Below are 14,353 nucleotides of genomic sequence, written 5' to 3' on the forward strand. Positions count from 1 at the left end.
TACAAGATAATATATGGCTTGGAGAGGGTGGACGCTAGGAAATTGTTTCTGTTAGGCGAGGAGACTAGGACCCGTGGACACTGCCTTAGAATTAGAGGGGGTAAATTCAGAACAGAAATGCGGAGACATTTCTTCAGCCAGAGAGTGGTGGGCCTGTGGAATTTCATTGCCACAGAGTGCAGGGAGGCTGGGACACTAAATGTCTTCAAGGCAGAAATTGATAAATTCTTGATGTCACAAGGAATTAAGGGCTACGGGGAGAATGCGGGTAAGTGGAGTTGAAATGCCCATCAGCCATGATTGAATGGTGGAGGGGACTCGATGGGCCGAATGGCCTTACTTCCGCTCCTATGTCTTATGGTCTTATGGTCTATACTGATGGAGAGAGGGAGAGAAACTGACACAGAGGAAGTGGCTACTGATGGAGAGGGGGAGATACTGACACAGAGGAGGTGGATACAGATAGAGAGAGTGGGAGAGATACTGACAGAGAGGAGGTGGATACTGATGGAGAGTGGGAGAGATACTGACACAGAGGAGGTGGTTACTGATGGAGAGAGGGAGAGAAACTGACACAGAGGAAGTGGCTACTGATGGAGAGGGGGAGATACTGACACAGAGGAGGTGGATACAGATAGAGAGAGTGGGAGAGATACTGACAGAGAGGAGGTGGATACTGATGGAGAGTGGGAGAGATACTGACACAGAGGAGGTGGTTACTGATGGAGAGAGGGGGAGATACTGACACAGAGGATGTGGATACTGATGGAGAGAGGGGGAGATACTGACAGAGAGGAGGTGGATACTGATGGAGAGTGGGAGAGATACTGACAGAGAGGACGTGGATACTGATGGAGAGAGGAGATGGATACTGATGAAGGGAGAGGCGAGATACTGACACAGAGAGGTGGATACTGACGGAGAGAGAGGGGAGATACTGACTGGAGAGAGAGGATGATATTGACAGTGAGAGAGGGGAGATCTAATAGAAACTCACAAGATAATGCATGGCTTGGAGAGAGTGGACGCTAGGAAATTGTTTCCGTTAGGCGAGGAGACTTGGACCTGTGGACACAGCCGTAGATGGAGAGAGAGGATGATACTGACAGGGGTATCAATGCACAAGGCAAGGGGGATGTATGCATGACTTGTGGAGGAGTGGGGTGGGACAGGGACAGTGTTAGATGAGAGAATATGAGATGGGTGGGAGTGTCACTGACGTGTACTGTGTGTTTCTCTAGGTCTGTATCATCGAGAGTGACTCCATCTTAACCTGCCCGTCACCTCCATATCCAGTTTCCACAGTGAATGTTCACTTTGAGGTTAATGGGATCCGCTATAAAAAAGCAGCAAGTCTGGCTCGAGCCAGTGCAGCCTTTACACTGCACTATTACAATGACCCCCATTTCTATCGTAAAGAGAAACTGATTAAACATCATAAAGGAGAGCCACTCACCCTGGTGATTGAGGTAAGGACACCTAGTTTCACCTTTATTCCTCTTTAGGAAGGTCTGCCCCGCAATCACAGACAATTCTCAATCCAGGGACTATTCATAACTCACAGTACAAGATCACAGGGACCACTGTAGAAAGATAAAAGGGAAATCAGCCAGGGTTCCTGCTCTTAATCACTGTCCAGTGATCCCTGGGTTAGAGAGAGAGGGGGATTGTCAGCCAGGGTTCCTGCTCCTGATCCGTGGGTTAGAGAGAGGGTGGGGGGATTGTCAGTCAGGGTTCCTGCTCCTGATCACTGTCCACTGATCCCTGGGTTAGAGAGAGAGGGGGATTGTCAGCCAGGGTTCCTGCTCCTGATCCGTGGGTTAGAGAGGGGGTGGGGGGATTGTCAGCCAGGGTTCCTGCTCCTGATCCCTCTCAGTCACTCTTTCTCTCCCTTATCACTCGGTCACGATGTTCTATCTTTCTCATGGTCTATATTCTGTATTCTCTCTCTCTCTCTAACTCTCTCTCTTACTCTGCTTCTCCCTCCCTCTTCCTCTCTCTCTCTCTCTCCCATCTCTCCATCTCTTTCCTTCCGTTTCTCTTTCCCTCTCTCTCTTTTCACCCCCTTTTCTCCCTCTCTCTCTCTACAGTTCGGTCTATATTCTCACTGCATCATCATCTCTCGCTCTCTCTCTCTGTCTTTCAGAAAATACAAGACAACTTGAACCTGGCCCCTGAAGAGTATAAAGTGATGATTGGCTCCTTCCCCTGTGATATCTATGTTGTAAAGGGAAAGATTCATTGTTCAGTGAATGTCTCTTTGGAATCCGACGAGAGGCAGTTACCAGTGTCGGTGAGTGGAATGGTTACTGAATCTTTAAACTGTTGCCCCTGGTCTGGACTCCCCAGTCATCAGGATTGTCCTCTGTGTTTACCTTGTTAGGATTTTATAGATTTCTATGAGATCCCACCTCAGTCTCTGAACTCCAGTAAATATAATCCTAACTTATCCAGTATCTCTTCAAATATCTGTCCCAGAAATCAGTCAGGTAAACCTTCATTTCACTCCCTCCAAAGACAGAACTCCCTTCCTTAAACAAGGCACACTGCACACAATACTCCAGGTGTGGTCTCACTAATGCCCTGTATAATTACAGCAAGACATCCCTGCTCCTGTACTCAAATCCTCTCACTACAAAGACCAACGTACCATTTGCCTTCTTCACCGCCTGCCACACCTGCATGCTCACCGATAGCGACTAGTGTACAAGGACACCCTCGTCTTGATGCACCTTTCCCTTTCCCAATCTATCACCTTCCTGATAATAATCTGCCGTCCTGTTTTTGCTCTCAGAGTGGATAACCTCCCATTTATCCACATTTATGCTTCATCTGTTGTGCATGTACGCCCTCAGGCAGCCTGGCCAAATCACACTGCAACATTTCTGCATCCTCCTCACAGCTCACCCTCCCACCCAACTTTGTGTCATCTGCACATTTGGAGATATTGCACTTAGTTCCTGGATTTAAATCATTACTATATACTATGAATAGCTGGGATCCTAGCATTGACCCCTGTGGTGACCCACTAGTGAGTGCCTGCCATTCCTACTTATTCCTACTTTTTGTTTCCTGTCTGCTAACCAGTTTTCTATCCATATCAGTACATGACTCTCAATCCCATGTGTTTTAATTTTACACATTCATCTCATGGAATTCTGTCAAAAGCCTTCTGAAAGTCCAAGTGGACCACATCCATTGGGTCCCCTTAATCAAGTCTACTAGTTACATCCTCAAAGAATTCCACTAGATTGGTCGTGCGTTGATTTCCTTTTCATAAGTCTGTCTGACCCTGTCATTGCTTTCAGAGTGCCCTGCTATTAAACAATTTATAATGGGCTCAAGTATTTGCCTCCCGATCAATATGACATCATACTGATGTCAGTCTAACTGTTCTGTAATTCCTGGGTTTATCTCTGCTTGCCTTTTTAAGCAGAGGGGCTATATTAGCAACCCTCCAATTCGTAGGGACTGTTTCAGAGCCTATAGACTCTTGGAAAATGACCACCAATGTATCCACCAATTAGTGAGTTATGAGAAGATTTGTAGCTTAGGTTGAGTTTCTGGATGTAGGTTTGCTCGTTGAGCTTGAAGGTTCATTTTCAGACGTTTCGTTACCATACTAGGTAACATCTTCAGTGGGCCTCTGGACGAAGCACTGCTGACGATTCCAGCTTTCTATTTATATGTTTGGGTTTCTTTGGGTAGGAACCAGAACTCTATCAACAAGCACATTAACTTGGACCCGATTTATCACCCCCCTGAGAAAAAGAACAGGAAATGGCATCACCATAGGGAATGACATCAACACAGGAAATGACATCACCAACCCATGCATTTAGTTGGTCTGTCATCTCTTTGTTCCTCATTATAATTTTCCCTGTTTCCAACTGTAAGCGACAAATCTTTTTCTCTTCACAGACCCATAGAAACATTTATGATCAATTTGTATGCTCTGTGTAAGTTTATACTCATACTTTATTTAAACCCTTTGTCTTTCTTTGCTGAAATCTAAATTGCTCCCAGTCCTCAGGTCTGCTGCTTTTTTCTTTGGCCAATGTGTATGTTCCTTCCTTAGGATCTAATACCATCCCTAATTTAATCCTGTGGTCATGGTCTTGTGGTCATCCACCTTTCCTAATTTGTTTATGTTGGACAGGAAGGTACAATTGTTGAGTTCCCCCTTGCAGTCTTGAGAGGTTTGCCATTGTCTATCCACTGACCAATTTATCATAGCCAGCCCATCATAACATAACATCATAGCTTACTTTTTTAGTACTAAGACCTTTAGTCTGAGAATCGCTCTCTATCTTAATGGTCATTCTGGTTTAATAAATCCTGGTATATACTGGTGTACTTTGGGTTGGTAAATCCTGGTATACACAGGTTTGATGTGCTGATTTTCTGGACTAACACATGTACGTTGTGTTGCAGGTACACGTAGGGAAATACAATGAGACCATTGCAATGGTACAATTGAGTGAGAGCGACTTTTCCATCATCATGTCCATTGTGGTGTGTGTCGTGTTGCTGCTGGCCTGTGCTATTGGTAAGAATTTACCCTACATGTGGGAAAAGGCAGGGTTTCTCAGCAGCAAAGCAGACTTGATGGGAACTATACTTGGGCAGCTTCTGTTTCACGTGACAGGGGAATTAACGCAAAATTAACAGGGAGGCGGCACAGTGGTTAGCACTGCTGCCTCACAGCGCCAGAGACCCGGGTTCAACTCCCGACTCAGGCGACTGACTGTGTGGAGTTTGCACGTTCTCCCAGTGTCTGCATGGGTTTCCTCCGGGTGCTCCGGTTTCCTCCCACAGTCCAAAAATGTGCAGGTCAGGTGAATTGGCCATGGTAAGTTGCCCGTGGTGTTAGATAAAGGGGTAAATGTAGGGGAATGGGTCTGGGTGGGTTGATCTTCGGACGGTAGGTGTGGACTTGTTGGGCCGAAGGGCCTGTTTCCACACTGTAAGTAATCTAATCTAATCAGCTCTGTCATGAAATCTGCTTCACCATGTAGGCTGAAGTAAGGTTCAATCCCCATACATGATGGACACAATAACTTGGTGGAGGGGAATCGGGTATTGGTACCCAATGAGCCTAAAATGAATGTCAAAACAGGTTGAATGGCGTTACCCGTTCTTCTCCATGATGGCTGATGGGCTGAATGACCTCATGCTATTTGTGTAGTGGTTCCTGTTGAGTTGATGAATTCCCCAAAGCTCACTCCCTACTGTCAGAGCCTTCCTGTGTGGTTGAGGAGTCTCCTAATTTCAGCCCAATGCCTGGTATTACTTCCCGATATCTAGCAGTTTATTTCAAAGTACGGCACTTCATCCCAATATCCAGCAGTTATCCTGATGTCCGGCAGTTTATCTCAATATCCAGCTGTTTATTCTGTTATCCAGCAGTTTATTCCAATGGCCTACAGTTTATCCCAAAATCCGACAGCTCATCTGGTGTCTGGCAGTTTATCCTGATGTCCCATCAATTTATCCCAATGTCTGACAGCTTATCCCAATATTTGGCAATTTATCTGATATCCAGCAGTTTATCCCAATGTCCTGCGGTTATCCTGATGTCCATCAATTCATTCTGATGTCTGGTAGTTCATCCCAATGTCTGGCAGTCTATCCCAAAGTCATCAGTCTATCCCGATGTCCATCAGTTCATCCCAATGTCTATGTTTATCCTGATGTCCAGCAGTTTATCCCAGCATCCCATATTTCCATGTGTCCTTGTATTTTCCAGCTCTGGTTGTTTTTTGTACAAAGAGCAGACGTGCAGAGCGATATCGGCAGAAGACCCTGCTCCAGATGGAGGAGATGGAAGCTCAGATCAGGGAGGAGATCCGAAAAGGTATGGGAGTTGTGAGCTTCCTCCCCCCCCCCCCCCCCCCCCCCCCCACCCTCCCCCAACCTTTGCATGCTCCCCAGGGAGAAATGGAGCAATGCAGGCTTTCCCATTGACTCAGTGAGAAAACTCGATCTGCCTTTTTCAGTTTTGACAAGTTAGCCCAGTCCACCTTCGACAATGGAAGCTGAAACAAAATAAACACACATACTGTTCACTGGGAACAGTGCGTTGATAATGCTGCCTCATTGTTCCCCAGTTAGGCCACCAAAAATAGACTAATTTACCACAAAAACAGAAAGTGTTGGAAAAACTCAGCGGATCTGGCAGCACTTGTAGAAAGAAATCAGAGTTAGCGTTTTGGATCCAGTGACTCTTATTAAGAATGACCAATTTACCTGCTAATCAGAGCAAAAGCAACTCACACCGGGTTTCAGCATTAACAGAAACATCCTTCACTCTAACTAAAAAGCAGAAAGGGGAAAGGATTTCTAATCTCCCACCATGTGAAAAAAAACTATACCCCTGCAAAGCCACTCACATCAGAATAAAGCCAGGCAAAAGGCAAACCATTGACACAGATATTACAGATGGGAAAAGAATTCAGACACAGTGAACAAAAAATATCTCAAGTCCAAATTTCAAAGGAGGGTTAAATTGTCTCAAGTAGTCTTATTTAATTTTTCTCACTGAGGACATATTGTTCTCTGTAGAGTGATGGTCATTCTTCAGTTGGATAAGCCATCAGTTAGATCTAGGTCTTGTTCATATTGTCTCTTTTAGGCTTTATTGATTATTCTGCATTTTTCCACATAGAAAGGAAAAGAGAGAAGGAGAGTTGGATGATTTCTGTTTGCAGGCGTTCGCACTTGTAGCTTCTAACAGTCTGCAGCCCAGCCAGACAGAAGGCTGTTGTCAGGAGAATTTACCAAACTTAGAAACATCTCTGTCTTACTCAGTCTTAAATCCTCTCCTACACTGCTTCAGAAAGAAATATTGTACAACACAGCTCGAAAAACGGGAAGCATGTGACTAAGCCATGATTTAGATTTATTTACACCTACATTATATAGGAGCAAAGTTTCCAGTGTACAACAGTTTATAGAACATAGAACAATACAGCGCAGAACAGGCCCTTCGGCCCTCGATGTTGTGCCGACCTGTGAACTAATCTAAACCCAACCCCCTCACTATCCCATCCGAATCCAAACTAAGTCTCTCTGATCTGTTATTTTAGAACTGTTTCACAGCAATTTTGAGTCACAGAACCATAGAATCCCTGCAGTGTGAAAACAGGCCACTCGGTTCATTGAGTCCACACTGACCCTCCAAACAGCATCTTACCCAGACCCATCCACTTTACCGTACCCCTGTACCTCTGCATTTCCCATGGTTAATCCACCTAACCTACACATTCCTGGTCACGATAGGCAATTTAGCCAATGATAGACTCTCTTCTCTCATGGAGAGCATCATGGAATCATACAGCACAGAGGAGACCCTTTAGCCAATTGAGTCTGTGCTATCGACATTAGTCCCACTTTCCTGTACTATTCCCATAGGCATGAATCTCATGAGACCTAAACATGTTCATTCAAATAATTTCTGAAGGTTTTGAGGAGGTTATGTGTTCAATTCCAGTTATAGAGTCTTTAACCTTGAATTCAAGCAGACTGTCCAGTGCAGGACTGAGGGAGAGCTACTTAGTCAGATGCTAACTGATGCTCCCTCTGACCCTCTTAGGCAGTTAGAAAAGATTCTGTGGATTTATTTTGAGATGGAGCCATGGAGATCTTTCCCAGGTGTAGGCCATTGGTCGCAGTCATAAAAATTGATTACCTGGTTGTCAATGCATTCACTGTCATGGGACAGTGAACCCCAACTCCTTTGCTGCATTTCCCACTTCGAATGTACTTCAATGGCTGGAAAGCGATTTACGTCCTCCTGTGGTTGTGACAGTTGCTATATAAATGCAAATCTTGCTTCTTGGGATTTGCTATTGGCCTCGCCCTAACCTTTGGGCTTTCTCTGGTGCCTTCAGGTTTTGCCGAGTTACAGACCGATATGACGGATCTGACAAAGGAGTTAAACCGCAGTCAGGGAATCCCGTTCCTTGAGTACAGATACTTTGTCATCCGTACTTTCTTCCCGAAGGTAAGGTCCCGTCATCTCCCTGTCTGTCTCAGTTTCACAGTCAGTGCCTCATGATGGGCCCCCTCTTTGTTTGTGTCTCTCACTCATTCTCTCCTATCTTTCAGCACATTCTCTCAGTCTCTCCATCCACCCACAAACCATACCTCAATCATGGCTTCTCCCCCACTTTTCTTTTCTTCATTTCCTCCTTCCTCTCTTCTTTCCTCTTTCTTCCTTCCCTTCCACTGATTCCTCGACTGATCTCATTTTTCTCCGTACCCCCCTCTTGTCTTTCTTTTCTCTTTCCTCCTCTCACTCCCACACCTCCACACCCCACCTCTTTCTCCACTCACTCACCACTTCCTCCCTCTCACACTTCATCTTCCCTCACCCTCATCTCTTCCTTAGATTGTCTTGACTTTGATGGGATGGGACTGACTTTGACTGGGACGGGACTGGTTTTGACTTGGATGGGATTGCTATGGAGTGGGATGGGATTGCTATGGAGTGGGATGGGACTAATTTTGACTGGGATGGGACTGATTTTGACTTAGATGGTTAAGAATTTGACTGGGGTAGGATTTATTTTGCCTGGGATCAGACTGATTTTGACTGGGTGAGGATTGATTTTGACTGAGATTGAATTTGCCTGGGATCAGACAGATTTTGCCTGGGATCAAAATTGGTTTGAATGGGATGGGATTTAATTGAGTCACAGGAAATGTTTTTATCCTGCCGGCATGTGATTTGGAAGGAGAAGTGAATATAATTGCCTGGGAAATATCTGCATCCATTGAAGAAGGAGGGTAGACCCAGACAGAAGCAATGATTGACTGCCCAGCAAGCTCAGTCTATACCAGACAGATGGGGATTTATTCAAAATGACCAGACCCTTCCTGTGTGTGTCTGTCTGACAATCGCCCTGCCATTGTGCCATCTTTTCTTCCAGTGCTCCATTGACAGTGAAAGCCAGAGCCCAGAGCGTTTCCACCAGTTGACCACCCAGTCCCGCATAGCTGCCATTTCCCGGAGCCCTCCAGAGACCCACCCCCTGCTGCAGCCTGATTGGAAGGTGAGACCCGAGTGGTGAATCACTGCCTGATATCAGGATGATGCTGAGTCCAATGAAGCTGCCTCTGGTGTGATACTGGATCCAATGGCACACATCTGTGGTGACCTTTGTAGCAAGTGAAAGTGGTTTTGTTCCATTAAATCCCCTGGTGTTAATATGACTATGATTTTTTTTTAACGGGACACTGGATCTAATGATACAGGTGACATGGTGTATGAGGTAACTTGTAAGTGTTGTCTAATCACATGGTCAGACCCACCCCCAAGGATCCAGCTCAGGAGTCCACTCCTTTTGAGAGGGGCAGGTCAGATGAGTTCGCAATACTTAAAGATGAATTTCCGGAATCAGTGTGAGGCAGGCCAGCGCTGAGACCAGGCCTCTGGGACAAACAGAGCAGCCCACGTACACTGCTTGTAGTTTCAGCGCACCTCTGTGTACACATAAAGGTGCAGCAACACTAGGGAGGGGGCTCCTGGAGCTCCAGCTGGGACAGTGGGAACTGTATGACTTTGTACCAGGGGGAGTGTGGGGGAGGTATCCATACTCAGCGTGAGGCGTTATCTACACTCACAGTGACCCTGCATGGGGAGTGTGGGGGGTATCTACAGTTAGTGACCCTGTACTGGGGAGTGAGGGGGGTATCCAGACTCTGAGAGACTCTATATCAAGGCTGGGAGGTGTGAGTGGGTTATTTCACTTGCACTGGGGTGGGATAAGTAAAGGGACTATTTAACTCCGATTGACCCTCGACCAGGGCAGGGGAGAGTGAGAGGGCTATTTACTCATACTGACCCTTTACCAGGGTGAGGGAGGGGTATTTACTCATACTGACCTTTTACCAGGGTGAGGGAGGGGTATTTACTCATACTGACCCTTTACCAGGGTGAGGGAGGGGTATTTACTCATACTGACCTTTTACCAGGATGAGGGAGGGGTATTTACTCATACTGACCTTTTACCAGGATGAGGGAGGGGTATTTACTCATACTGACCTTTTACCAGGATGAGGGAGGGGTATTTACTCATACTGACCTTTTACCAGGATGAGGGAGGGGTATTTACTCATACTGACCTTTTACCAGGATGAGGGAGGGGTATTTACTCATACTGACCTTTTACCAGGATGAGGGAGGGGTATTTACTCATACTGACCTTTTACCAGGGTGAGGGAGGGGTATTTACTCATACTGACCCTTTACCAGGGTGAGGGAGGGGTATTTACTCATACTGACCCTTTACCAGGGCGAGGGAGGGGTATTTACTCATACTGACCCTTTACCAGGCTGAGGGGGGGTATTTACTCATACTGACCCTTTACCAGGGTGAGGGAGGGGTATTTACTCATACTGACCCTTTACCAGGGTGAAGGAGGGGTATTTACTCAGATTGACCACATTCTGCTGCTGTCTCTGGTGTGATTGGAAGTTGTCTCTTTGCCCTCCCTGTAGGTTCCGGAAAACTGTCGTCAGAACATGGAGGAGGGGATCAGCCTGTTCTCGTGTCTCCTCAACAACAAACACTTCCTCATCAGCTTTGTCCATGCCCTTGAACAGCAAAAGGATTTTGCTGTACGGGACAGGTAGGTATATCTGGAGGCTGCTTCTCTCTGACCTGCCTCATCCAGCACTCACTGCCCTGTGATAGTGCCAGTTTTTACTCTCCCTCCCTTCACTGGGTGCTAGGAGTCGCCCACTGCTGTTGGACTGGAGTCACATGGAGGACAGGGGCAGACTCTCTTTGAGTCTGTCTGTTACTACCCCACTCCATCTCTGTGCTGTGTTTCTGTTACACCCATCCCAATGCCCTGTCTCTGTTACCCACCCATCCCAATGCCCTGTCTCTGTTACCCACCCTCCCAATGCCCTGTCTGTTACTCCCCCAGCCCTGTGTTCTGTCTGTGTAATCCCCCTTCATCTCTGTGCGGTATCTCTGTAATGACCCACCACACCGCCCATATCCATCTCTCTTACTTTGGTTAGCTCGGTTGACTGGATGATTGTTTTGTAATGCAAAGTGAGACCAAATGTGTGTGCTCAATTCCTTAAACCAACTGAGGTTACAATGAAAACAGTTATCTCTCTCCAGCAACTTTACCTTAGAGCAGAAGAGCAGGAAGGTGATGACAACTTGTACCAGAGCCTTGTTTGACCTCAGCCAGAGTATGGTGTACAGCTGTGGGTGCCACATTATAGGAAAGATGTTAATGCATGGGAGAGAGAGGGGGAGAGAGAGAAAGAGAGAGAGAGAGCGAGAGAGCGCGCGGAATGGGAAACAAAGAAACTCGGAGCCAGAGTAGACCCATGGAGCTTGCTTCACCATTCAATTGGATCACCCTGTTCCTCCTTTCTCCCCTTTGAACCTTTTGGCCTGTGAACTATACACAACTCCTTTTTGTTTAACCTCAATCACTCTCTGCAACATAGAATTCCACAGGCTCACCACTCTCTGGATGAAGACATTTCTCCTCAGCTCAGTCTGAAATCTTTACTTCTCCCTCCATTGACACTTCTCCCTGCTTCGGAAAGACAGCCAACGTCATCGAAGGTCCCTCCCACCTTGTTTAGAATCTCTTCCGTCAGGCAGAAGATACAAATACTCAAACCACGTGAGCCGACAGATTCAAGAACTGTTTCTTGAAGTTCTTCTGAATGGACCTCTCCAATTTATAGGAGAAAGTGAGGACTGCAGATGCTGGAGATCAGAGCTGAAAAATGTGTTGCTGGAAAAGTGCAGCAGGTCAGGCAGCATCCAAGGAGCAGGAGAATTGACATTTCGGGCATAAGCCCTTCCTGAAGAAGGGCTTATGTCTGAAACGTTGATTCTCCTGCTCCTTGGATGCTGCCTGATCTGCTGCGCTTTTCCAGCAACACATTTTTCAGCTCTCCAATTTAATGTTGACTTCATTCTTTGTGCACCCTCTCGGCTGCTGTAACATTGTATTCCTTGCTCCGTTTTCATATCTTAATACACTTTGTATGGTATGATCGGCCTGTACTGTAAGCAAAACAAAACCTTTCACTGTACCTAGGTACACATGACAAAAAATAAATCAAAACCCCCCCCCTTGGCATCATGGTAGCCCACAAACCCACCAACACACTAAAACAGCAGCTAAAGAACTTGCAAGACCCTATACAGACAACAAACGAAACTAATGTCATTTACAAAATACTGTGCAAGGACTGTAACAAACACTACATTGGACAAACAGGCAGAAAACTAGCCACCAGGATACATGAACATCAACTAGCCGCAAAAAGACATGACCCTCTTTCACTAGTATCCTTAGATAAGGATGAGGAAGGACACCACTTCGACTGGGACAACACATCCATCCTAGGACAATCCCAACAAAGTCAGCATGAGAATTCCTAGAAGCATGGCATTCCAACTGGAACTCTATCAATGAACACATCGAGTTAGACCCCATCTACCAACCCCTGAGGAAAGGAACAGGAAGTGACTTCACCACAGGAAAAACATCACCACAGGAAATGACATCACCAACCCAAAGAAACCCAAACATATAAATAGAAAGCAGGAATTTTCAGCAGTGCTTTGCCTCAGGCCCACTGAAGATGTTGTCCAGTAGGGTGATGAAACATCTGGAAATGAACCTTCCAGCTCAGCGAGCAAACCTACATCCATAAATCAAAACTTATCAAATCAAATCGAAATGACCCACCTATTATTCTTAAACTGCGATCCCTGGTGCTGGACTCCCCAGTCATTGGGAACATCTTTCCTGTTTGTACCCTGACCAATCTTGTTAGAATTTTACGGGTTATCGGAAATGAGGATAGGTTGAAGAGGTTGGGACAGTGCTCCCTGGACAGAAGGAGGCAGGGAGGAGATTTGATGGGGGTTTTCAAAATCCGTGAGCGGGCCAGATAGAGGGGAGAAGGAGAAATTGTTCCTGCCTGTGAAAGGAACAAGGAACACAGGGAATGGATTCAAAATGATGTGCAAATGAAGCAAAGGGGGGGGGGGGGAGTGAGAAACATTTTTTCCACGTAGTGAATGGTTAAGTTGTGAAATGCACTCTTTCAAGGTAGGTTCAATTCAGTTATTCAAGAGGGACATTGGATGGTTGCTGTGGTTCTGTTCGCCGAGCTGGGAATTTGTGTTGCGAACAGAACCACAGCGAGCACCCGAGCTACAAATCTTCTCACAAACTTTGAACATTGGATGGTTATTTGGGTAGAAGTGGTGGGCAGGGATAGGGGGCAAAGACAGTAGATTGGCACTAGGGTATGAACTTGACCTCTTCCTGCACCACAACGTTCTGTGATTTAGGGATAAGACCGGTGTTATTTGTTTCCCCCTACCCTCCAGGTGTAATCTGGCCTCTTTACTGACCATCGCACTGCACGGGAAGCTGGAATACTACACCAGCATCATGAAGGAGCTGCTGGTGGACCTCATCGATGCCTCAGCCTCCAAGAACCCCAAGCTGATGCTGCGGCGGACAGAGTCGGTGGTGGAAAAGATGCTGACCAACTGGATGTCCATCTGTATGTACAGCTTCCTCAAGGTACGGACTGACCGCTGTTAGCAAGCTTCCCCGGAGACTCAGCCCCACTGAGAAACATAGGGCCCCTTGAGCATTCCACACACTGCCCCGGGACTCATCCAGGGATGAGAGAGCACCATGTGGAGCCATTGGCACTGTAGCCACTGGCACTAACCAATAAGGCTGTGCCCAATGGCACTCTGACCACTGATATGAACTGAAGACATTGTAGCCAGTGCCACTTCACCCAGTGATGTGGTACCAGTGACACTGCACCCAGTAATGCTGTGCTCTGTAGGATTGTAACTAGTAACCACGTAACCGCTGGCACTAACCAATGATACTGTGCTGGGTGACACTGTACCTGTGACACAGTGTCCAGTGATGCTGGTACTCAGTGATGCTGCTGCCCGTGCAGCAATACTGTGTCCAGCGATGATATCCCCAAAATGGATGTCACAGTCACTCTGGCCTGAACCGTGCCTTTCACTGTCTGTATGTGCTGTATCACAGGACACTGTTGGAGAGCCTTTCTTCTTATTACTGTGTGCCATGAAGCATCAAATTAATAAAGGTTCCGTGGACGCCATTACAGGAAAAGCTCGGTACACCCTGAATGAAGAGTGGCTCCTCAGAGAAAACATTGAAGCAAGACCAATGGTAAGAAACGGGCAGAACGGAGTTGGGGGGAACGGACTGGAGGGGAACACAGGGAAGGGGAATGGAGTGGAAGGGAACAGAGGGGAATGGAGTCGGGGGGGACAGAGGGGAGGGGAACGGAGGG

The 14,353-nt window shown here is 46.6% G+C and overlaps 1 protein-coding gene across 1 annotated transcript in view; it reads left to right on the forward strand.

Annotated features, from left to right (window-relative positions):
* The window catches only part of plxnd1 (plexin D1), a 114,914-nt gene that overhangs the window by 60,085 nt on the left and 40,476 nt on the right, over nucleotides 1-14,353 (forward strand). Inside the window, exons 18-26 of the mRNA XM_043708651.1 lie at nucleotides 1,242-1,469; nucleotides 2,147-2,293; nucleotides 4,435-4,549; nucleotides 5,750-5,857; nucleotides 7,893-8,005; nucleotides 8,934-9,056; nucleotides 10,505-10,635; nucleotides 13,392-13,590; nucleotides 14,083-14,229. Coding sequence (XP_043564586.1) covers nucleotides 1,242-1,469; nucleotides 2,147-2,293; nucleotides 4,435-4,549; nucleotides 5,750-5,857; nucleotides 7,893-8,005; nucleotides 8,934-9,056; nucleotides 10,505-10,635; nucleotides 13,392-13,590; nucleotides 14,083-14,229 — 1,311 coding nt within the window. The remainder of the gene's footprint in view (nucleotides 1-1,241; nucleotides 1,470-2,146; nucleotides 2,294-4,434; nucleotides 4,550-5,749; nucleotides 5,858-7,892; nucleotides 8,006-8,933; nucleotides 9,057-10,504; nucleotides 10,636-13,391; nucleotides 13,591-14,082; nucleotides 14,230-14,353) is intronic.

This window comes from Chiloscyllium plagiosum, chromosome 18 (genome assembly GCF_004010195.1).
Source record: "Chiloscyllium plagiosum isolate BGI_BamShark_2017 chromosome 18, ASM401019v2, whole genome shotgun sequence".
In the NCBI taxonomy this organism is placed as follows: domain Eukaryota; kingdom Metazoa; phylum Chordata; class Chondrichthyes; order Orectolobiformes; family Hemiscylliidae; genus Chiloscyllium; species Chiloscyllium plagiosum.